The sequence below is a fragment of the Notamacropus eugenii genome, chromosome 6 (genome assembly GCF_028372415.1).
Source record: "Notamacropus eugenii isolate mMacEug1 chromosome 6, mMacEug1.pri_v2, whole genome shotgun sequence".
Taxonomy (NCBI): Eukaryota; Metazoa; Chordata; class Mammalia; order Diprotodontia; family Macropodidae; genus Notamacropus; species Notamacropus eugenii.
In genome coordinates, this window is record NC_092877.1 from 93,116,107 (window position 1) to 93,141,817 (window position 25,711).

At 36.2% G+C, this 25,711-nt stretch overlaps 1 protein-coding gene across 6 annotated transcripts in view; it reads left to right on the forward strand.

The window, feature by feature from the left end:
• Window positions 1-25,711, forward strand: part of KLHL5 (kelch like family member 5) — a 127,108-nt gene that overhangs the window by 92,895 nt on the left and 8,502 nt on the right. For 5 of the 6 annotated variants that reach the window (XM_072620516.1, XM_072620514.1, XM_072620518.1 and 2 more), the window contains 4 exons: window positions 4,123-4,309; window positions 9,233-9,457; window positions 11,001-11,163; window positions 21,662-21,874. In XM_072620516.1, coding sequence (XP_072476617.1) covers window positions 4,123-4,309; window positions 9,233-9,457; window positions 11,001-11,163; window positions 21,662-21,874 — 788 coding nt within the window. The remainder of the gene's footprint in view (window positions 1-4,122; window positions 4,310-9,232; window positions 9,458-11,000; window positions 11,164-21,661; window positions 21,875-25,711) is intronic. The other variant, XM_072620513.1, reaches the window with a different exon arrangement.

Genomic DNA, 25,711 nt, shown 5'->3' on the forward strand with positions numbered 1-25,711 from the left:
GAGGTGGAGAGTCTTGTTTGCCAGTATCTCTGGATCAAAGAGGAGTAGGGAGGAAAGTATAAAGAGACTGGAAGTATGGAAGGAGGATAGGTTGAATGCCAAACAGAGAATACGGTATTTGATCCTGGAAGTGATTGGGAGCCACTGGAGTTCACTACATAGGAGAGTGACATGGTAGAACCTGTGCTTTAGGAAAATTAGTTTGCTAGCTGGAGGATGGATTGGAGTGGGAAGAGTCCTAAGGCAGGCAGACCCACAAGTGTGCTACTGTAATAATGGAGGCAAGGGGTGATAAGGGCCTGCTCTAGAGTGGTCGCAATATCTAAAGAGGATAGCATATTCAAGATGTTACAAAGGTGAAATCAGAAGGCCTTAGATAGCCTGGATATGAAGAGGGAAAAATAGAGAGGAGTCCAGGATGACTCCTAGGTTGTGGGCCTAAGGGACCAGGAGGAAGGTGTTGTCCTCTAAACTAAAAGGGAAGCTAGGAGGGGGAGAAGCTAAGGAGGAAAGATAATGAATTTGATTTTGAACATGTTCAGTTTAAGATGTCTGCTGGACATCAGTTTGAGATGTCTGAAAGGCAGTTAGAGGTATGAGATTACAGGTTAGAAAAGAGGTTGGGTCAGAACAGGTGGATTTGAGAATCATCAGTATAGATATGGTAGTTAAATCCTCTTCATACTTAGCAGGAAGGGTTCTTTGACAGGATGAAAAAAATTATCCAAGAAAGTTGAAAGAAGGTAAAGGATATTGAGGAATCAAAAGGGAATCTGAATTAAAATCAACAGATTGGTAATTGGAGCTTATGCAAAAAAAGCAGTTGTCACCTAAGGTCATCAGGGACTAATTGTGGGAAGTATTTATGGAGACAGCCATACATGGGCATGATACCTCCGAAGTCACTATTTCATGCCTAAGCATAGATATGGTTTACCATGTTTCCATGAATTCCATTCCTTTCAGTCTTGACCCTTCAGTTAAGTAGTTCAATAGACACTTTGATTTCCACTTGTCTTTCTGGCTCCCTTGAATTTCTTTCTTTTATGCCCTATAAATCCTCAGCCCCAGGTTACTTCCATCATATACTTTCTCTGCTTCCATTCCCAAGAAGCTGCTGAACACTATTCCTATTCGAGGGTGTCACTCTGTTGTACTGAATCTCCTACAGATAGATTCATGTTATCTGATATCAGTCAGGCCCTTAAGGGCTGTTCTTCTGATCTTCCTGACTGGATCTCCTTTTATTCCCCAGCACTATGCCAGTAAGATCTGTGTTTACATTCCCTGAAAACTCCAGTCCTCCAGCCCCTAATGCCATCGCATTTACTTTCTCTCTGCAGGTAACTTCACTTCCAACTTAGAAAATAGAGGCCATTTATCAGATGAATTCTCTCATCTTTTATACTTCATTCCTCAAAACTTCTCTATAATTTCATCCATCCTTATTTCCTTTGCTTCAGTCTCCAAGGAAAAGATGGTCACTCTACTTTCCAAAGGAAAATCCCTCTGGTTTTGATCTTGATCCCATCTCCAGCTATATTCTGCAGCAGGTTGCCCCTTCAGTCATTCCTTTTTTCATATTCAACTTCATATTCAATCCTCTTATGGTCTGCCACAGTGGTATGTATGTGAATTCACTTGGAGAAGGTACAATAGTTAAATTTATTGACCCATGAGTCTTACAACCTTAAAAAAAAAAAACCTTTTCATGCGCAATATATCCTTCCTTTTCTACAGTCTACAAAACAGTTTGGCATTAAGTTCATAAAATCTTGAAATACATTAATTCTTCATCATAAAACCACACTTTTATCCCTTTGAATATAAATGTACCTTGGACAAATAGCCAGATTGCCAAGGTTTGTGTTGTAAGAAGAGAGGAAGTGAAGGCAGCACATGTAGATAGGTTTATAAGGAAAAAGGAAGGATAGGGAATGAAGGTAATGTCTAGTGAATCATTTAGGGAAAGAACCAGGAGAAAGGGAAAGGCTAAATATTCTTAACCTGGCATCTATGTACCATTATTTCCCTTCATATAAGGTCTGTCGATAAATTCTAGGAGATCTCTGAATTTGATTGAGAAAAAAATGACAACCTAATTTTCAGCAACCTTTAACTAAAATTTAGGATTTCCTTCAATTGTAAATTTTAAAAAAACCATTATTTTGATAAGGAGTCCGTAGGCATCACTAAGCTGTCAAAGGAGTCTGTAACAAACTCTCTCTCTCTCTCTCTCTCTCTCTCTCTCTCTCTCTCTCTCTCTCTCTCTCTCTCTCTCTCTCTCTCTCTCTCTCTCCTCTCCCTCTCTCTCTCCCTCTCCCCCTCTGTGTGTGTGTGTGTGTGTGTGTGTGTGTGTGTGTGTGTGTTCTTTAATAGCTTCAAGTTTTGCCTGTTTCCTTGGAGTTATATCCATTTTTAAAAACCACAGAATTAAGAACAATGAAACCCATACGTAGAATACAAAAATCCCACATTCAGCTGACCAAGAACTAATTAAAGTTCAATCTGATTTCACCTGGTCTTCAAGGTCTCAGTTCATCTGGTTAGAAATTCTGAGTCAGTATAACTATTGCTATCATAAAATGAAATCATATAAAAATTATTTCTTGTTTAAAGTCATTTTCACACCTCCACAATTGTTCATTTTCATCTTTAAAAAACCCACTTATAGTGAAATGTTGTGCCCTCAAACTATCATCTTCTCTTGTGTTTCCCCTGTCACTGCCAGCTTCTTAGAAAAGAGTCCACACTTCCTTGCAGCTAACTTCTGGATGCTTTTCAATGTAGCCTCTGAACCCAGCATACACCAAAATGAGATTCTCCAGTTCCAGATGAACTCTTAACTGACAAGTCCAATGGCCTTTCCTCACTCCTTATGCAGCTTCTTCTGGACCATTCCTAGAGATTTTGATTCTGTTGATGAGTCCTTCCTCAGTATCCTCTGCACTCCCTTGATTTCGATGGAGCTTTTCTCTCTTGGCAGAATTGCGTTGCATTAGCACTCACCTTTAGAGTCTTCATACTGGGAGCATTTCTTGCAGCACAGCTCCCTAAGTTCCTTTAGACTGTTACCTATGAGACCCCATGAGCTCCATTCTTGACATTTTATTGAATTGCATTAAACTGCAGCTTGTATCACATAATGACAGAGTTTGAGTTAAAAGGGACTTAAGTAGCCATCTTATCCGATTCAAATAAGACCTTTAAAATTAAGAATTCATATAAATATGTATGAAGGAGTTTTTTTATTTCTTAGAATATTTAACATTTGGAATTTTCAACCCTTCACCCCTTTAAGAAATCCGTAGGTGACATTTTATTGTATTTCACCACATCATCATTGCACCGTGTGTTTTTTTTAAGTCCAAAAAGTTGGTTTATAACCTTTCATCCCATAATCGAAGCATGGTATAATTCTGCTCATGACATTGCTTAAAAGGCCAACAGAGCGGCAATGTGGTCACCAGTGGCATATGGATGTGCATTTGTCTCTTGCACACTGTGAGCTGCAAGCCTAGAATTCTCAGCTCAGGCACATTGTCCGTGTTCAGTTTTAATGTATATTCACAAGTATTCTGTGCATCCTAATCTTGCACAGTTTAACAATAAATGATTTTAAGTAATACCAGCACAATTTTCAAAGACAGCTTAATAAATAATTTTAGGTAATATTGGCAAAATTTTTAAAGGTTTCATATAACAATCACACCCCACTTTTTTGCAAGTTTTGGCATAAAATCTGCAATGATTATGCTAGGTTAGCACTTACTGAGAATATTCAGAGGCTTTTCCTTGGAGCTTTTGAATAGTGAAACCGAATGTTCTCCTCCTATCTTTTTTTTTTTGATGGAGGGAAAAAAGTATTAAGGAAGGAATATTTGACCAGAATCTGTTAAATACCATTCTACTCAAATCAGATTTCCATTGTTAATACCTTCCTCAGTTATAACTTTTCTAAAAAGATTTAAATTGTGAATTTTGCAGTTGTGTATTTGAGCCTTATTTCATTTTACAAAATGTTTGTTTGACCCTTGTACGTTTTAAAATAGAGCATAGTATCTTCTGTCAATTATATATTTATTTTTATTGGCTTATCATTTGGCATACTCCTTTTTTTAGTTCCTTGCTGACATGGAAAATAATGCACTCTTTCGGGATGACATTGAATGTCAGAAGCTTATTATGGAAGCTATGAAATACCATTTGTTGCCAGAGAGACGACCCATGTTACAAAGTCCTCGCACAAAACCTAGAAAGTCAACTGTTGGCACATTATTTGCAGTTGGAGGAATGGATTCAACTAAAGGTATTATGAAGAAGACTCCTTCATTTTGTAGAACAAAAAAACAAATGTTTATTTGGTATTAGCTTATGATTGATAATTGCTTTGTCAATAAATCTGAGCCTCCTTCCCTTAGCCCACTACTTACATAATAATGCTTAACTAATAAAGAGATGTGAAAATCTGAATGGGAAAATGTTCATTGTAGGCTCTCCAGAGATCAAAATATAAAATGCAAAGGTGTTAGGGAGCTAAGCAAAGCGAGGAAATATTATCATAAACATTATGAAGAATTGCGTCTTCTCTACCTCCATATCTATTGCCAGTACTACTATGAATTTTTTTAGCCTTAGACTTAACAGACCTACAAAACTGAACCACCATAAGAACTGCACAGTCTTGCTCCAGAAGGAAAGAGATATTTATCAGAGAAACATACCAATACAGTATTAATTGAACCACCAAGAATATGGACTATTAAGAGAATCATCAGATCAGCAACATGCATATTTTCTGTATAACATATATAGGCACACAGTTATTCCTATAACGAGGATTACAGTTGATCCTGGGGGCATGGGCAGGACTCAGTGAGTAGAGCACTGGACCAGGAGTCAGGAAGACCTGAGTTCAAATGTAGCCTCAGACACTTACCAACTCTCATTTGTAAAATGAAGATAGTAATAGCATCCACCTCTGAGGTTTGTTGTGAGGATAAAATGGGGCAAATCCTAACTATTATTGTCTCTTATTACCTATACTAAGAACCAGTGGAACTCCAAAGCCTGTTGACTTCTCAGATTCTGGGATAGAGGCAGAGAAATGAGGGACGAGGCTATAAAAGTCAGACCGCTGCTCCCTCACAGTTGCTTGAAAGTGAGAAAGTCATGAATGTAGCCCAGAGGCCACCCATCTTATCCATTAACAGAAGTGAGAGGAGAGGAAAAGAGAACTCTCATTCCTTCTTTAGGCAAAAGAGAAACAAGAAAGGTCAAAGTCACAACTCCAGAATCCCAGCATCCCTGTCAGATTAAGTCTTCTATTCATCCTTGTGTTCCCTCAGCTCCACCTCCTTGGAACTGATGCAGTTCCTCATCGTATCAAAAGCTCTGCCTGAAAGATGTTAATTTGGAAGTAGGGGAATTAGATAAACACTGAAGGAACAGAGATTTTTACCCTTTCCTTCAAGCGCATAGTATTGAATCAAGAGAAAGGTTTTAGTTGTCAGATGTGCTTATTTATATCAAGTACAGCAGATCTGGGAATACAACTATAAGGTTTCAGTTATTAACTGTGACATTACCAAGGAAAGTAAGGAACCTGAAACACTTTAACAAGGGGTTTTTTGGTGATCTAGAAAATTATTGTGTGTTCCAGCTTTTATTTTTCTCCTTCCCTTTCCCCACAAATATATTTGCCAGGTTGATTTGGGCATATTGGAAAAACATGATTGTTTCCTAGTTGGAGCAAACCCAGTTTTATTTAGTATGTATGCTGAAAGTTATGTCTTCAGCAACTAAGACTATTCAGTAAAACTACACAACTGCTGCCACTATTACTAATCGGACTCTTTCCAGATTATTACAGATCAACCTTCAGAGGCCATGTCTGGGGCTACTGAGTGTTCAAGGCTTATGACTGCAGGTTCTAATAGATGGTTTCCAACTTTCCCCCTGAACATGGCCCAGTTGCTGCTGTTCTTAAGAATTACCACTGAAATGCTTTGATTTCTCCAAATGAGTGGCAAAATTTCACTTGACTTTGCAGTTCTAGAGTTTTGATTGAAAAAGGACTACACAGAACCAGAAAGGAAGGGGTTAGAACTTTCCTACTTAGAGTGAACCTTGTATCTAGTCACTGGTAGAGGATTGGGTACTCAATTGAATATCTTACCCTACAGGAAATTAAGAGGAAAGGCGATAAGGGTGGAGAGATGATAGAAGGGAGGGCAGACTGGGAAGGGGGTAGTCAGAAGCAAACCATTTTCAAAAGGAACAGGGTCAAAGTTGAAAATAAATAAGTGAGGGGAGGGATAGGATGGAGGGAAATATAGTTAGTCTTTCACAACATGACTATTATGGAAGTGTTTTGCATAACTACACATGTATAACCTATATTGAATGGCTTGCCTTCTCAATGAGGGTGGGTGGAAAAGGAAGAAAAAAGAATTTGGAATGCAAAGTTTTAAAAACAAATATTATAAATTGTTTTTACATGCAACTGGAAATTAATATAGGCAGTGGGGTATAGATGTCTATATTGCTCTACAAAAAAATAAGGGGTAAAGGGATAAGTAAGGGGGAGGTGATAAAAGGAAGGGCAGACTGGGGAAAGAGGTAATTAGAATGCATGCCATATAAGGGTAGGGGAAGAGGAGAGATAGGGAGAAAATCTGGAACTCAAAATCTTGTGGAAATGAAGGTTGAAAACTAAAAATAAATAAGCAAAAGAAAAAAACTTGATTCTCCTTACCTGAAATTTTTAGCTTGAATTTCAAAGTTATATAACCCTAACCCATATATACTTTTTTGGGAGGCAGTTGAGGTTAAGTGACTTGTCCAGGGTCACACAGCTAGTAAGTGTCTGAGGCTGAATCTGAACTCAGGTTCTCCTGACTCTAGGGCCAGTGTTTTTATTCATGGCACCGTTCTGTTACAGGAATCCACTCCAGTCAAATTGGTCTGTTCTTTGTATTTTGAACCACCTTATGCTCAGAGTAGGGCCAATGTTGGTTGATTAGCTGATTAAAAACAACCTTACTTTCCTCAATGTCTCCTTTCCCCTTTCCACCAATGGAAGTGTTATTCATCCTTTAAGTGACCAAATCTGGGTACTTTGTTGCTACTCTCTTTCACTTAATTATAATCATTATAGACCAGAATTAGATCATGATCTGTTTTGCATTTGAAATTATTTGTGTCTTGGCTTCTTGTTTGATTGTTAGTTCCATTAGAGCAGGATCTTATTTATTTTTGTATCTTGCTTAATAAATGCTTGCTGTGCTGGATTGGATTTGATTGAAATAAAGTTTCACCACCTCCAGGAGGCCTTGGCCTGATCACTTTAGAACACAACAAGTTTTTCTTCCTGTGAACTCTCTCTTTTAGCCTTTAATCATACACTGTCTTATGACATCTCTTGAATCATTGTTTTGTATTACTACTTCATATTTAGTGTCCACAATTAAACTATAAGCTCTTTGAGGAAAGGAACCCTTTCTCATAAGTCTTTGTATCCACCATAGAATACAGCACATATGTGTAATGTGTGTTCACTCATTCATTCATTCAAATATTTGAACGAGTGATACAGTGACATAGCTGGAAGAGATAAAGGTATGGATGTTTGACAGCACCTACAGTGGCTGAGCTGGGACCAGCACACTCTCAGTCCGAAGCTCTTTCTATATCGTCACTGAAAAGTAAACTAACAGTATCTCTGCGCTGCTAGGGAAGGCTTCAGAGAGGATATCAGATTTAGGCTGAGCCCTACAGGAGAAGTAGAATTTGAAGAACAGAGAGTGGAGAGGCGTTCTGGGTAAGAGAAGCCACATAAGTAGAAATGATGGTTTTCAAGGACTGTGAGCACTGACCATTCTGGCTAGAGCAGATTTACGAAGGATATTCAGAGCTGATTGAGATCTTGGAAGGACTCATTGCTCCAGGGTAAAACGAAGCACTTCGTGGGGTGGCAGGGCAGGTGGGGAGCATAAGGGAAGGACAACTCTAACGATGTCTTCCCCACTTTCCATTTTTGTTCAGGAAAACAATGTCTTCTCTAGGAGGTCTAAGACATTAATTAATTTATGGAGAAGCTAGACTTTAGGATATTCAATCATTGTAATTGGTTAAATAGGATGAGGAGCATGTGCTGCTGTGAAGGTTCATTAATAGGGTGATGCCAATGTCTGTTCTGAGATCCTAGGGGGCCTTTCTGGCCCAAGATACGTTTATCTATGAAGTCATAATTTTGAAGACAAGGAATACATTTTTGACTGGTTTAGGACTATAAAGCAAGAAATGGTGAGAAGCAATGAAAACTACTTAGGTGTGCAGGATGATAAAGGATGGCATGACGATAGTATTCCCAGTGACTTTCATCTTTAAATTGCTTGGCCATTACCAGGAAAATGGCCTTTGACTGTTATCTCTAGTTTAAGGACAAAGTCCCTTTGATGGAAGTTCTTGTTGTTTGGGTAGAAAGGCATAGAGAGGGAAGACCAGGATATCATAAGTTTCTAATATCCAAGGATTGTAATATTAGATGAAAGAGTATCTTGATTGTTAATAAAGTTATATAGAAATGTACGTGCATTTATGCATCCTCTAGTAATTGGTATCTATTTATATCCTAAGAGGATGGTATTTGTATTTACAGAAGTCCCAAATAGCAGATATGTTCTTTTTAAAGAAAGGTTGTACTGTAGCACCCACAAATCAGTCACTATGTGGTAAGTTATAGTAATCATAGTTTATTTGGACCTGACCAAAAATAAAACAAAAATTCCATAGAGTAGAGAAATGTGAGGAATTACATTACTTAGGCGATGCCTTTAAAAAGTCATACAGCCCCTTTGAATGTCAGGGAGTTTGTGGTCTGTTATCATCACACTTGAATTTTAAAGTAGAGGAAAGAATTTCAGAAAATTTATTTTGGATGACCCAAATCTTCTCATATGTTTTCTGTTAGGAACTAGAGTTTTTGTTCATTTTCTAATATTGTCACAGTTTTCTATTTTTATAATGTATATGATATTGTACATATTATAAATGGATATGCATGTGAATATTGAAAGTGCCCTAAAAGATCTTAAATATTTTAATAAAATATCTTAAATATGTCCAGTTAATGCTAAATAAATATTATTTCTATATATGAATAGCTCAATTAAAAGCAACAATTATGATGAAACATAATTAAATGTAATTTTAATATATGTTAATTAAGGAGCAACAAGTATTGAAAAATATGATCTCCGTACAAACATGTGGACTCCAGTAGCTAATATGAATGGGCGGAGACTGCAGTTTGGTGTTGCAGTATTGGATGACAAGCTGTATGTTGTTGGTGGTAGAGATGGACTAAAGACCTTGAACACTGTAGAGTGTTATAATCCCAAAACAAAAACTTGGAGTGTGATGCCACCTATGTCCACACACCGGCATGGCCTTGGTAAGAATAACCAACAATTATATTATAAAAATTTGTTTCATACCTAAAGAGTCATTTTGGGTAAGCATCCTACACAATTTAGTAGATGGTTTGATGATTTCAAATTCAACATCTGTTGGCCAATCATTTGATACCTGTGATAAAAATTATCTTAGGACCTGTTGATGGGTGCTGCTGCCAATCATAAAAATCAACAACACAGAAATAGGGGAAACCTGGCTTATTACACTCAGAGCGTAGGCATCACTGTATACAAAAATCAGGGAACCCAGAACATCAGCTTCAACAGCATTATATAGGTTTTGGTTTCATAAGCAAAATGGGTACAAGGGAATTTCAAAGAGTAAATAAAGAAAAATAATGATTTACAGTCCAAAGAATAGATGGCAGAAGATTTGTGTCAGGTAAAATAGGAAACTAGCCAGTTAACCACATCAGACTTGTCGCTGATTAGGTTGATTTTGCAGACTCTAGTTAATTACGTGACCTGCTCATCTTAAGTAAATGGTGGTAAGAAAATTGTCAGAAAATCTCTTATGACCATAATGAGCCTCACAGAATTTAGCTTAGTGATAGGTATGTAGCCCATTACTAGACCTGTACTCAAAGCCTTTTGAGACTTCAAGAGTCCACAATTTTTACATTTTTTTATCAGGCTGAAGTAATGAAACAGGAGAGAGTTCTTTACAATGGCACTTCTGGCAGGGTGTTTAGGGCAACTTAATAGGAATGGGGCCATTGTATGCTCAATCAAACTAGCCTGTGTTTGGCCAGTATGGTAAGAATGTGATGAAAGGAATCGTATGAGTGCAGGGGAAAAACCAAAAGAGGGTAGAAATGCAGTATGGCTACAGTGCCTCTGGTGTTTGTATACAAGTCCAAAGTCTTCCTCTTCTTTTTGTAGTCACTGGAGATGTTTACAAGTTGTCTGACATGTTGGTTCATGCTATTCTACACCTGATACACATTTTATCCAAACTGTAGTAAGCAGTAATGAAAGCTGTAGAGAGATCCAGCCTAGAGATACCTATCTGAATTGTACTAGGTAAATTTATTCCTGATTTCCTGTCCTTGAAGAAGAAATAAAGTTTTTCTCTACCTTTTAGCAGAAGGGGGGATGAACTGGAGGGGTAGACAGAGACATATATTTTTATGTATAACCAATGTGTTGATTTGTCTTACTTCATCATGGTTTTTTGTTACTATGGTACACTGGAAGAGAGTGGAATCAGCGCTTGGGCAGGGTGGACAGTGATAGTCATGCAAAGAAAAGATCAGTGAAACTTTATTTTTAAAATGGAATGAAACAGTTATCATATGTATGGCACCATTTACCATCCCCAAATTGACTGATTTTGTTGTTGTTAATATCATAACTACTATTGCCACTGTTTTTGCGTCCATATAGAAATTATAATTGATCACTAGATAACCATATTGTTAACAAGAATTTTAGGATGTCATTGGACTTAAGAGTTTAAATTTAAGTGAGTGTTCTGAGCTCCAGAAGAAATTTGTAAATCATTTTTCCCCCTCTTTGCAGGTGTTGCTGTATTGGAAGGTCCTATGTATGCTGTAGGTGGGCATGACGGCTGGAGCTACCTAAATACAGTGGAGCGATGGGACCCTCAGGCTCGTCAGTGGAATTTTGTGGCTAGTATGTCCACACCCAGGAGCACAGTTGGTGTGGCAGTATTAAGTGGAAAGTAAGGAAATATTAATATTTAAATGGATGAGGCAGGGGAGAAGGGAAGATTGGGAATCCGGATCAAATTTTACAGTTAAATTCAAATCCAAGTATTTATATGAATAATTAATTCATAAGCAGGAATTACTTGTAAAGTGAAGTGCCAAAACTTTTCAGATGGTATGGATTCTTAGCCATAGTATTAAATATCAAAATGTTAACTCCAATTTTAAGTCTAGTTTGAAGATTGAAATTCAAGAAAATAAAACATTCTTCATTTAAATACTTAGATTACAAATTTCTAGTTACTCAGGGTAAAGAAAATCTTTTTAAATATTTATTACAATCCATCATTAAACAGTATTTAAATAACTAGTTGTTTCTACTCTTAAAAATTTTATTTTTAATACTAAAATATCTCAGTGAATTAACTAATTTATATTCCTTCTGCTCCCCCCCCCCCCCGGTTTCTCTTCCTCCTTTTCTCTGCTGGTTCAATGATTTCTTTTCCTTAGGAAAGGACTGGTGGTGGAATTTGCATAAAGATAAAGTCTTCTTTTCTATTCATTAGTCAGGGGTTGACTATATTATCTGTGATTTTTTAGTGCTTTATTTTTCATAAGATGAAACCCAGTAGGTTATTAATTATAAGACAATCACTACACTCCTTTTCTTTCTCCACTAGAAAGTTAAAAACACCAGTGAGTCTATTTCTTTCAAATAGGAACTCATGAAAGTTAATGAGGATTTTGGGTTATCTGTGGATTTCAATTGTCAAAACTATCATTTTTTCCCATTAACACAAATAATCATTGACTATTGTTTATATGTCTTTCCTTTTACAGAATTATTAGGAAGTAGGAAGAAATGAAATGTATTTTTATTTTTATTGCTATATTACTATAACACTATTATTACTTAACTTTTTACTAAACTTTACGTTAGGAAAAAATATCCAAGCTTTAATTTGGAAACAATGTGCAGTCTACTCATTGGAGAAGAGGTTCTGACTTGCCCTGTGTCACACAACCATCAAGTGGCAGATCCAGATCACATTAATGCTAGTGTCAGCTCTGTTGATTATTTCCAATTTATCCTACATGTATCTTCTTTGCATGTAGTTGTTTGTATATTGTCTCCCCCCATTGAATTGTTAGCTCTTTGAGAGTGGGACTATCTTTTGTTTTTCTTTGTGTCCCCACTGAATGTTTGTTGATTAACCAATCCTATATATTTTATTCATTTAAATATGTTTGTCTGAGAAGGGGTCCATAGACTTTATTGGACTGCCAAAGGGGTCCATGATACAAAAATGGCAACAAACCCCAGTAATAGAGACAAAAGAAATACGTTCTTCTTCAGTGTTTTCACTGGATTGGATATTTCATCAGTGCTAGTTCTTTCTTTTCAACAGCACAAATGTCAGCCTTCCAGTGTTCCACAGTATTTCTGTCTGTATAAATCCCAACGATCATAGGATCACAGGTTTAGCACTGGAAGGAACTTCAGAGGTCATTTAGCCCAGTTTCCTTATTTTACAGTTGAAAAAATTGAGGTTTCAGGAGGCAAAGTGATTTGCACAAAGTTAGGTTGCAGCAGAGGTGGGATTTAAACCCAGGTCTGCTAATTATAGTCAGTTTTTGTTCCCACCTACCAAATACGCTAGAAGCTTTCTTCTGTGCTCCACAATATTGCAGGGTAAAAATGCAACAGTCAAGTTGTCAAAATGTTATGTTTTGTTCTGGTTTATATCAGCAACTCTTTTCCTTTTTACACATTCTTGGGTGGTGTCTTTCATGGACACCCTTTTTTGGTGCAGATCATAACTGGCAATAAGCTGAAGCCTACCTTGTGCTTACGTTGAATTTCTCCACTGCGCTTTAGGTCACCTACAATTTTGAGTGTGTGAATGAGTAAAGCATTGAATGAGCGCTGTGCTAAAAGTGCTGGAGCTACATGTGTGAAGGCAGTGCCTCCCTTCAAAGAGCTTACATTCCAATAAGGGGATGTAACACATGCCATATGCATATAGTGTATGTAAAGTGTGCACATGTGTGCATCATACGTATAGGAATGGTAGCTAAGGAGAGTAGATGGTGAACGGAATCACTGACACATGCGCTGACAGAAATTGGCAGTATTTATTTGGTTATGTTTCTAGACTTTGGGAAAGTGGGGTACAAAAGGGGTTTTGTGCTCAGCAGCACAAGACCTGCAGACAAGATAGTTAAAGAAAAGAGTGAAATATGTCTGAGGTCAGGTGAGACACTAATCAAACCAGTACGGCCCCACAGCAAGAGTTCCAATGCTGAAAAGGTTTTAAATCATCTGGAAATGGTCTCTAATCTGTTCACTGTTATGAACAGGCTACTTACTCAACTGTGTATCATAATCTGGATAATAGGCATTCTTCATTCATTTGGCTTTCTTGTATGGATTTTTAGATTCATCTCTATATCACTAAGGAGACTTTATACAGTTCTGAGGCTTGATTTTATCACCACTGTGTCATCCACAAATCATATCTGGAGGACATCCTGTAAGAGATCCATTTGGGACTGCCCTGCGTACTCCATGATAATTATCCAACAACTCTGAGCACATAGCTCCCTGTTTTTGCCTTGCTTAACGTTGGTGATCATAAGACTATTCAGCAAAGTTCTCTTTTTGTAGTTATAGCTATCGAGATATCTTGTATGATTGTAGCATATGCATGGGAGATAAAGGACGAGAGTATTTCAGGTGCATTTGGCTCTATTAAGTCAAATGCTTTTTTTATCTGTTTATAGCATTCTTTATGAAGATTTTATAGGAGAGAATAGGATACTCTGGGTAGATTTGAGACTCATCAGCATATATAGATGGTGTTTAATGGAAGTAGTTTAAAGGGAGATGAGGAGGCCTAAGACAGCACCTGTAGGGATCTAGAGGTGATAGAATCCAGGGATGGCCTTGGATGAGCATCTTCCAGGTGTCTTAAAAATAGATTGCTCATTGCTCATGTCATCTCTAGAATGGATTTCCTCTGTATGAATTGAGGTCTGGACCAGTTATTCCTATCTTCTTTCCTCCTGCCTCCATTTCCTAATATAGTATGAGGGTGAGGTTGATTGATTTTCCCATCCTACTGTGCTTAAATCAATCAATCAATCAATCATAAACTTAAATTCTTCAAAACCTTTTGATGAACTGCAGTGATAACAGGCAGGAATACATTCTTATACTTTTGTAAATTCAAGAGTTACATACCTTTTCAAAAATATTTTATTTCAATATCTAATTGTTGCTTTGTAGGCTACCTCTTTCTATTTTCTTATCTGGAATGCAATAGTTTGTCATAATTCTTGTTCTCCGCCATATTTTGGGAATTGATATTTTAATTAGCCTTTTAATTATTCAAACTACATTCAACAGCATTGATTCTTCAGTAGCTGCCTCTAATGAAACACTGCACTGTCAGCCCAGTATAAAACTTGTTCATGCCAGTGATATCTCCCAAAATACTGATTCTCAAAAGAAAAATCCTGTTTCTCAAAGACAGATCCCATGTTGTAGCCTGGAATTTAATTATTATACAGGTACTCCAAAGCCAATAATGCCACAATTATTCTTCGTCTCTAATTACTGATTCCATCTAATACTCTGTGTCCTAAATTTCTTCAGAATATTATATCAGCAAATAATTGAAAAAAAGAGAAACAGCCCAATATTAAAGATTAGCAGAATCTCTGAACAAAGGATAACAGAAACAAAGATTAATATACAAATATAGCACACTTTCCTATACATTTTTCAGTTTCTATATTATGTATATTATATGATAATTTGTTTAGTTTAGAATTGGTTATTATGCTACTACTGTCAGTTAATAAACATTTATTAAGCACCTGCTGTGTGCCAGGCACTGTGCTAAACATTTATAAAGAATAAGTATATTAATGTTCATTATATTGTTGTATAATTACAAAGATGAGGCAAAAGAGTATATTTTAGAAAAGTCAGTGTATTAGGAAACAAAATACTTGGTTTCTGGACTATGGACAAAAATCATAACATTAAATTGTGATTTTGTCATGTCAGGCTTATTTCAATTTCTTCATCTGTAAATTGGGGATAATGATATTCATTTTACCCGTGTCACAAGATTGTTGCAAGGATTAAAGGTGAATCTTCTTGCAAAAATATGTAAAATCTCCTGGCAGAACAATAAAACTGTTAAAATGGGAATGACAGTAGTTTCCATTTAACCTATTTCACAAAATAGATTGGTGATTAAGACATGATAGTATGTGCAAAAAGTCTTTTAAAATTACAAAATATTATATATATATATATGCAAAGTATAATACTTGTATATACCAAGTATTAAATTGGGATAACCATTTAATCAAAAACTAAACCATCTAAAATACTGTTCTAGGAAATCAGAAAACACAGCAAAAAACAGTTCCAATAAGATATACAGACTCCCAAATCTATCTAGCTCCCTATCTCTTTCTGAGCTTGTCTGCCTTTTAGACATATTTAGATGTTCCATATGCATCTCAAACTCCACATATCCAAAATAGAACTCATGGTTTTTCCTTCAAAACCCAAGTTCTTCCTACCTTTCTTCTTTGTCAAGTGTACCTCTATCCTTCAGTCACATAAGTTCATAACTTTGGATCATCCTTGTTTCTTTCCTTTCCATCAAATCCCAAAGCCAATTAGTCTCCCAATATTGTCAGGTCTTCACACCACACACCTGTCCCCTTCTCTCACATGGCTACACTAGTTCCAACTTTGATCTCCTCTCACATGAACTGCTACAATAGCATCCTAATTGGTCACCAAACTGATATTCCTAAAAAGTAGTTATGACCATGGATGTCATGGTCCTTCTCAAGAAGCTTTAGCTGGCTCTCTTTTGCTTCTAAGATAAAAATGCAAACTCCTTTTTTTTTGGTATTTTAAATCCTTCATAATATGTATAATATCAAATTGATTACTATCTTGACGAGGTGGGGGGAGGCGAGTGTGAAGGAGAGTGAAAATTTACAGTTCATAATTGTTTTAAATGAATGTTCAAATTGTCTTGATCCTTTATAACCTGGCTCAACCTGTCTTTGCCAATTTTTTTTTATATCTCTTCCTCCTCATAACTCAGAGGTCTAGCCAAATTATCTTATGATCTTTCCAAAGCACTCTCAGTACCCCCCACATCTCTGTCTTGTTTGCTCTTGCATAGACTGTCTCCCAAGCATAAAATAATCTCCCTCCTCATTTCTGCTTCCTGAATTCTAGCTTCATACAGGGGTGAATGGTGTGTTCACAAGGACTAGTAGCTCTGATATGAGGGCATGCTAAGTCCTTTTCAGGGATGCTTGTTCACCTTTGGGATCCACCTGATTCACTCAACATTCACCTGTGGCTTCTAGAAGCCACACTTGTAGGGTGTGGCCACATCCCAGTGGTTGAAGGTAACCAACAGTCTTCAGAGCTGTAGATAAGTTCAGGGGATGTCTACTCCAAGCACGTGAAGGCTTTGCCAGGTGGAATGGACCAATGAGAGCAATTTGTTCCAGTAGCCACAAAAGAGGCTGAAGGGCTTAGAGTTTGGTGAGGCATCAAAAATACCAAGGTCATCCGGGAGCCATTGCCACTTTCTTGACTTTTGCCTTGCCATTGGACTTCAGTGACTCAGGAAGAGAGGAGTCCAATGTCTTTGTGCGACTCTGCCTCACTTAAATCCAGTTCACACACACAGATATCACTCTGTCACGTCTTGAGTCCTCTTCAAAATCAAAGACAGCCAGCAGTAAGAATTTCACTTCATCTACTCTATCCTACCTACAGCATCAGTTTCTTTGTTTGGGCTTTCCTAATCCCTCCCCCCAATTACTTTGCATTTGTTTTGTATTTATTTTCTGTGAACTCTCTACCACGTGGACAGCCTTCCAACAGGGGAATATCTATAAGCTCCCTGAGGGCCGGGACCTTTTTGTTTTTTGTCTCAGTAGAACCTAGCACTATAGCTAGGGACTAGCTATAGTATATAGTTCTAGCATATAGTATAGGGACACATCAGTCAGTTAAGAAGCATTTATTTATTAAGTGCTTAGTATTTTCCAGGCACTGTGCCAAATCCTGGGGACATAAAAAAAGGGGAAAAAAACCTCAATATGTTTCCTGTCCCAAAGAACTCATTCTAATGGTCTTCAATAAATGTTTGCTCAATTGATTTGAATCTGATGTCTATCCAGAACTTGGATGATTTAGCTACAAACTGGACTGGTTTACTTTTGAAAAAAGTTATCTTTTTTAGGCTGTGTTAGTTAAACAGTCAATAAGATAGAAAGGCAGCATTTCTTATTTAAGAGAAAAAAATTGTTCAAGTACTGTAGAAGTTCCAGTTTATATTCAAACAACGTATTTTAATATAAGAAGTTGGCCTCATTTCAGCTGATGGTTAGTATGTCAGTTACTAATAATCTGATCAGGTTATAAAATCAAAGCTAGAATGTTGCTGTAACTGCATTTCTTTACAGATATTTTATTATAATCCAGTCTTGTGCTAATTTACCCAAAGCTTCCCCCAATTAGTCAATTTATTATATGCTTAGCAGTTAGTAAGATGTAGTCCTATTCTTTTTACTCATCCTACTTCACAAACAGATACTGCATGATTTTATAAGCTATACATTGGCTTTCTTCTTTTGATATTTCCCTTTTCAAGTAAAGCTTCTTCACTTGTTCTGTTTCTGTTCTTTCTCTAACTAGGGGAACAGTTTTCATGTTCTTTCTCTTTTCTTTCTCCAGTAATTAGACTGAAGTGCATGATACTTTTATCAGCTACCACTGGAGGCAAGACCACCAGAGGGCGCCACCCCCACTGTGCTGAGGGTTAGAAACACCTCCATTTTCTCACTTGTTGGTAGTTTTTATTTCAGATTAGTTACATATGGAGTAAGTCAGCACTGACTTCATGATGTATGAGAACTCTTATTTGTATTGCAGAAAGCAGATCTATTCATTAAATTATACCCTTTTCTTCCCAAAAGGACATTTCCACAAAACTTTTCAAAATTAATTGTAGAAATCCCTAAAATATATGAGCACAACTTGGGGAATTTACAAGCTTGATAAGTATTTTATGTTTTGATATTTATATAAAAAATGTTGCACACAGTTAAATTCCACTTGGTTCCAAGAGAATCATGCTAACTTTTCTTCATGTCCATTAATTTGGTAAAGTACTTCAGAATCTCAATGTCATAACATAACTGAAAAAATGCTGGTTATAAAAATGGCATTGCATTTCTCTAAAGCTCTGTCCTGAAACTGTTGTCTCATTGTAACTCTGGATGGGAAGATGACGCTGAAAATCATCTACCCCACCCATTTCCATTTGTCCCATATATTAAAAACCTCACCAGAATTAGCAGTAAGTAGTGGGACTACTTTGAAGGAAAAATAAACAGTACTAATACTAATACCAAATACTAATAGTATAATAAATCATCACCCTGCAGTCTGTCTTCTGGATCACCAGTAATTCTGAAACCTGTCCCCAGAGCTATTTCACACTCACACAAACACACACACAAGTATGTGTGTTTATACATATGTGTATATACCCACACACAATGAAGTACAATGATTTTTTTCTTTCTAGTCAAAACTATTCATTTTTATCTAAATAAAAAGAAATATTTACCACTCAAAATTTAGATTAACTTTCAAAAATAAAGAGCAATGCAAATAGAAATAATAAATTCAAAAATATTAATAAGGGATCCACTTTTACTGGATGTAGGTTTGACTACACATTTGAAAGAGGGCATGAATTATCTCTGCTCCAAGAAAAAAAACGTAATACCATAGAAGCCTCTATGTTATGCTACAGTTTCCCCAGCTGTGAATCTTTCATTCCTCAGTATGTAAAGTTTGTTTTCTGGAAAACCAGGCTTGCAACAGCAGGTAATAGAACTTGGCTACACATAGTTCACACAGTTGTATTAGTAGACCTAGACAGATGCTGGGTTAAAATGTTTTAGTTAAAACTTAGGAACTTAGAAGGAACCTGGTCAAGATTCACACTAGCTTTATGTGATATACAGAAACGAGGATGGAGAGCAATAGGTACTCCTTCTGGTGCTTTTTTGAATAAAGAGTAACATTGATTTCTAGAATTATTACTTCACTGAAGGTGCAAGAAGAGGACCCTGTCTCTCTGTGAGAAATAATAGGTGAGGCAATTTGGGAAAGACTCAAGTCATGTTAGATTTTTTCCTTTTTTCCTTTGGTTTTTTTTTTTCCATTCACTTTTGAGGTATAAAAGCAGGCTATGTGGTTAGGAGTAGAAGTTATAACTTATGTGAAAAGCTTATCTTAAGCAGAAATAGGGTATAGAAAAAGAATACTGGATCTGGAAGTCAGGAGATCCAAGTTCCTATCCTGCCTTTCATACTTTTAAACTTTGTGACCTTGGACAAATCCCTTAAGGTCTCTGAGCCTGTTTATTCATCTGTAAAGTGGGAATAATAATTCTTGTACAATCTATCTTGTAATTATTGTGAGGAAAACATGTTGCAGATCTTAAATATGAGCCTATATATGTTCAGTACCTGCAGAGTAACAGTCAGGGGACATGTGATATCATAGATCATCCCGCCAGTGGTAAACCTTGCTACTTGCACTCTTGGTATTACTGCCATTACCCTTTTTCTCACTTGCTCTTGCCTAGAATTCTTTATGTACAAAGATGTGGGTCTCCAATTGTTCTTTTTACCTTTCTGTCTCAGAAATAAGCACGTAATTCATCTTAATGTTTTCTGAGACCTTTTTACTCCTAGTAACCAACTAAAGGAAACCATACTGGAGATTTAAAATAACAAAAGGAGAAAGTTACAAGGTATCTTAAAGGCAAAACCTATCTTAAAGATTCCTATGAACTGATGCAGAATTAAATTAGCAGAATCAAACAAAATATATGACTTAACTATCACAATATAAATTTTAAAATTACTATAGAAAACTCTTGAGTACAGTGTGGCCCCAGAAAGCGGATAACGAAGTATATGACTCCTCTTGTTGGCAGAGAGGTGGGGGACTGCTAATACATAATTTAAGTTGCATATGTGTTTTAGACAAAGTCACTTCATCAGTTTTTTCTTAACTATTCTATCTTGTAAAGGTAAAGCTTGGCTCAATTCCCCAAAATGGGACAGAAATTGGAAAGAGGGTGTATACGTGAACATCCACAAATAACGGTAATATAAAAACAAAAAAACATCATTCAAACTGATTTTTAAAACTTTTAAGGTCACCTCTGTGTTAAACGAAAAATGTAAATGGAGCTAGGCTCAGTCTTTGGATCTCTTGTTCCTAGAATCAGCTCTCCACAAAGCTTGTAGCTTTTTTACTTCTAGGATTTGGACTCTTGTCTCTCAATGTTCTTTTCCATATATAGAGAAACATCGCTACCCCTAGCCTATCTGCTTAAACCCTGTAGGCTCCTGGGTCAAACAACAATCTATAGAAGTTTATGGTGGTTCATTCATTTGCACAGAAAACTAAAGAATGTTTATTTAAATTTCAAAAGAAAACCTTAGACTGGCATCTCTATTCCCCAGATTCTATTAATTCCTGTAACTAAGTCATCTTCAGACACCCCAAAAAAACATTCCCCCAAACATTGGGCTCCCAGCATCCCAGGAAAATCAACAAGAATGAATAAAGTAATTGAAAAGAATATTAAAATTTTTAAAAATAGTAAAACATGGCTCTCAACAATATTGGCTGCAGTGCCACTGAACATCTCTCCCTTATTATCTGGGAAACCTGTACTGTAACCTGCTGGCTCCTCATCTTCCATCTCCCAGAGTCCATTTTGGGGGAAAGAACAGAAATCTCTTAACAAGGTGGGAATTGGTTTGGGGGGGTTGTTTTGTTTTGTTTCCTATAGTGTTGGATTGTGGGATTGTAAACCAATTTATTATGTGGAAAGTCCCTTTGACATTCAACAAAACTTGTGAGATTGTCATTCCTTTGCACTCTGAGGGATTAGACCTGTGTCATTCCTTAGTGCTTAATGACTTTGTTTAGAATTAACATTATTTCATTGTTCTGTCTTTAAAAAAAAAAATCATTTAAGGCTTTTCTTTCTCTTTGCGTTTCCCCCCAATTACTCCTGTTGTATATAAGCAAGCTTTAGGCTCTGTCACATTTTCAGATGTTCCAAAAAGAGATGAAGATTGGTCATTTTCCTCAGAAAATACCAGGGGCTTCACAAATACAGTTTGTGTAACCATGTACTCCATTGGACTTTTTGACTTTGAAAGAGGAGAATCTACTTCATAACAGTTGAAATTCAGTTAATTTAGTCTGCTGTTTTTTCAGCTTAAATTGTTCTATACTTCTAAGATATTTAACTTTTTAGTTACCTTTAGCTTGACTTTACTGTCATTTTCAGTACCTCTTTGTCTTAAGTATGGTGGGGCATATCTTATTTGCTATTTCATTTGCTCTCTTTACAGACTGTATGCAGTTGGGGGTCGTGACGGAAGTTCTTGTCTCAAATCTGTAGAATGCTTTGATCCGCATACTAATAAATGGACACTTTGTGCACAAATGTCAAAAAGAAGAGGTGGCGTAGGAGTAACCACCTGGAATGGATTATTGTACGCTATTGGAGGACATGATGCACCAGCATCCAACTTAACTTCCAGACTGTCAGACTGTGTTGAAAGGTAGCATCCACAAGTTGTAGCACTAAAGTTATTTGAAACTCTGGCTTGTTTGTTGTTTGGAAGGAAGGAAGGAATGAAAAAGCATTTATTAAGGAGTCACTGTATACTAATTATCATGCTACATGCTGAGGATACAGATAACAAGCAAGCAAGATGGTCTCTGTTCACAAGAAGTTCACATTCCAATGGGGAAATATACCCCGAGGAGGAGGTTTCTGCAGCAAGTCAAATAGAAAGGCTCCTTAGGATACAGTGTACATTGCTACTAATGAAACCATGGTTCTAATATTGAGCCATTTAACAGTGCCATGAACTTTGGTCAAAAAGAGCTTTCTTTTGTGGGTCATCAATAACTATGGCTTGCTAAGGAGACAGTGACTATAGCACCTGCAGAAACAGTTGCCAGGTTGTATCTCCATAGGAATTACTTCCTTGGACAGTGGCTATAGAGGCTGGGCTATATACAGGGATGGTGGTCAAGGGAGCACTTCTATTTCAGGAACCCACTGGTGGCAGTTGATCTGAAGATGGTATTGGTTGACCCTTTCTTTCCTTTCAAACGCCTCTTAGAGATCTACCCTGAGGTTAGAGGTATTTTTGCTTAAAGGGTCATTCCTTCCCTGAATCTGATCTCCCTCTTATTCCCTGCCCCATTTGATTTTCCTTCTACTTCCCTATTGAATAAAATGTATTTCTGCACCCCACTAAAGGTGTGTCTTCTCTCTCCCTTTATTTAATTAGTTCAGATGAAAATGAGATTCCAGTATTGCCAGTCTCCCCTACCCCTACCTCTTTTGTATAGTCTTCTCCTTGTACAGCCCAATTATATGAGATTAATTCCTCCATCTTTCCTATTTGTATTCATTGACCTTCCCTTTTCTTTGTTCTTTTAAGTTCAACAAAATATAACAAAACCATTCCCACCCCATCTTATTTAACTCCTTCTATGACCCCTAATGAAATTAAGGTTCTGAGAGGAGGTATTTGTATCATTACCCAGGATGTAAACACTTTGCTTTGTTTAGTCCCTTTGAGTTGATTGTTTTACCTTTTTAAATGTCTCTTGATTTCTCTGTTTCTATTTGAAAGTTCCTAATCAGCTCTGCACTTCAGGAATATTTAGAAGTAGCCTATTTCATCAGAATTTCATTTTTTCATTCCGTAGGATTATATTCAGATTTGCTAGGTAAGTTAGTCTCCATTGCAAACCTATATCTTTTGCCTTTTAGAATATTGTATTCAAAGCTCTGCTTCCTTTATACTGGTAGCTGCTCATTCCTGACTTTAGCACCTCAGTATTTGAATTCTGTTTGCTAGAAGTATGAGCTTATCTTTGGAGCTTATCTTTTGTGTATGGTGTGAGGTGTTGGTCTAAACTCAATTTCTGTTAAACCTCCTGTACAGTTTTCTGAGCAGTTTTTGTCAAAGAACAAGTCCTACCCCCAGTAATAGTGTCTTGTTTCATCAAACTCTATACTACTGTATTTGTTTGCTTTTATATATTATATACTTAATCTTTTCAACTGATTGACTTCACTTTTTTAAAGTGAAATTAAAAACTAGTACCAAATCATTTGAAGCATTACTCTTTTATACTTCAATGTGAGCTCTAATAATAATAATAACTAAAATTTATAAAGTGCTTACTGTGTGTCAGGGTACATGCTAAGCACTTCACACTTCACATTTGGTCCATTCTCACAACAGCCCTGCAAGATTAGTGCTGTCATCATCCCCATTTCATAGATAAGCCAACAGAGGTTAAGTGACTTGGCCAGAGTCACACAGCTACTAAGCATCTGACGCCAGATTGGAACTGATTGGTAGACTCCATTCCTTCCCACTTTTTTCATTGTTACTTCTGAAATTTTTGACTTTTTGTTCCGCCATGTGACGTGGTTATTTTTTTTCTAGATCCATAAAATATTCTTTTAGGAGTTTGGCTGATACAACAGTGAATATGTAGTGTTATCATTTTTATTATTATTTGCTTGACCTACCCATGAGCAATTAATGTTTCACCAATTATTTAAGTCTTTATTTCTGCAAAGAATTTTTATAAAGTTGAATTTATATAGAGTTTGGGTGAATATTAGAAAATACATTCACGAATATTTTATCACTTTCATAGTTATTTTTAATGACATTTCTCTTTTTAACTCTTTTTTACTAGGTTTTGTGGGTTACATATAATAATGCTGATGATTTATGTAGATTTGTTTTATATTTTGTAACTTACTATTTGTTAAATATTTAATTAACTAATTAAATATTTGTTAAAGCAAATAATACATTAAATAGAACTGTTTCAATTAATTTTAGCTGACTGAAGTTCTCTAATTAACACTATTATATTGTATTCAGAAGTAATTCATTTTTATTTCTCTTTGCCTCTGCTCATTCCCTCAATTTGTTTTTCTTGTCTGGTTGTTACCACTAGCATTTCAAGTAGCATATAAAGTGGTGATAATGATAATGGGTATCCTTTTCTTTCTGATTTTATTGGAAACTTCTCTTAACTTTCTCTGTTACATGTGTTTCCTCTTAGATTTAGATTAAGAAAAACTATTTACTATATTAAGGAAAAATCCATTTAGTCTTATGATTTCTAGAGTTTTTAAAAGAAACGATTTTTAGCATCTGATAAAATCATAGTTTTTATTATTTATATTATTAACATGTTTCAATATATTTTATCATCTTCCTTATCCAGAACCAACCCCAGTATTACTAATATAAATTGAACCTGGGCATGATCTTTCTAATATACTATTGTGTAGTCAACTTGTTAATATGTTATTTTAAATATTTTCATCATTGTTCTTTAGAGATCTTGGTCTTTTCTTTCTCTGCTTTGTCTCTCCTTGGTTTAGTTATTAAAAACATATTTGCATCATAGAAAGAGACTGGCAGGGTGCCTTCTTTGAATGTTTGGATCTATAAAACACTAGATTACTGTGGCCATTTATTATTGTGTATTGTGTATCCAATTTATTATATTGATCGCTGTATTCCTTAGTGAGTAAGAGATTGTTTTGATGATTACCACTTTGTAATATATAGTTTGAAGTCTGGTACTGCTGGGCTGCCTCCCTTCACATTTTTTTTCATTGATCACCTTCATGTTTTTGACCTTTTATTCTTCCAGATGGATTTCATTATTTTTTTCTAGATCTATAAAATAAATTTTGATAGTCTGATTGGTATTGCACAGGATAAGTAGATTAATTTAGCTAGAATTTTTATTTTTATTATATTCTCAACCTAACCTAATTTACAACCTAACTTTTATTTACAAGAAAGATGAAGACATTTAAAAATATTTTATAGGAAATCCTGAAAAAAAAAGTGTGCTACAAATGAAAAGAGTCTGGTATTGAGATCTAGCACATGGCAGGGGGGGGCAGCGGGGAGCAGTGAGGAATGAAGGAATATATGGTAAAAGCAGTATTTTTTAAATGTAAATTTGCCCAATCAAGTGAAAGGAAGCCCCAGAAGTAAGCTAGAAATTAGGTCATCCAAAATGTCATTCAGGAAGTACATTATAGGATACTGCAAAATCAATCATAAAAGATTATTTTAATATTTCAAAGACAGCCAGTCAAAGAGTGAGATTGCTTAATAACTGGCATCAAAAGAGAACTAACAAAGAATCAATGAATTATGTCCTTTGGTCTTATTAAGAGAAATTCCCATTCCCAAATCACCTGGATCAGGTGGCATCTAGGAGTTTTAAAGGAACTCAAACATGAAATTGCATAAACACATAACTGTTAGCCAAACTGTGTAACCTGTTGAACCATCCACTATGCCAGAGGCCTCCACATCGTCAGTGTA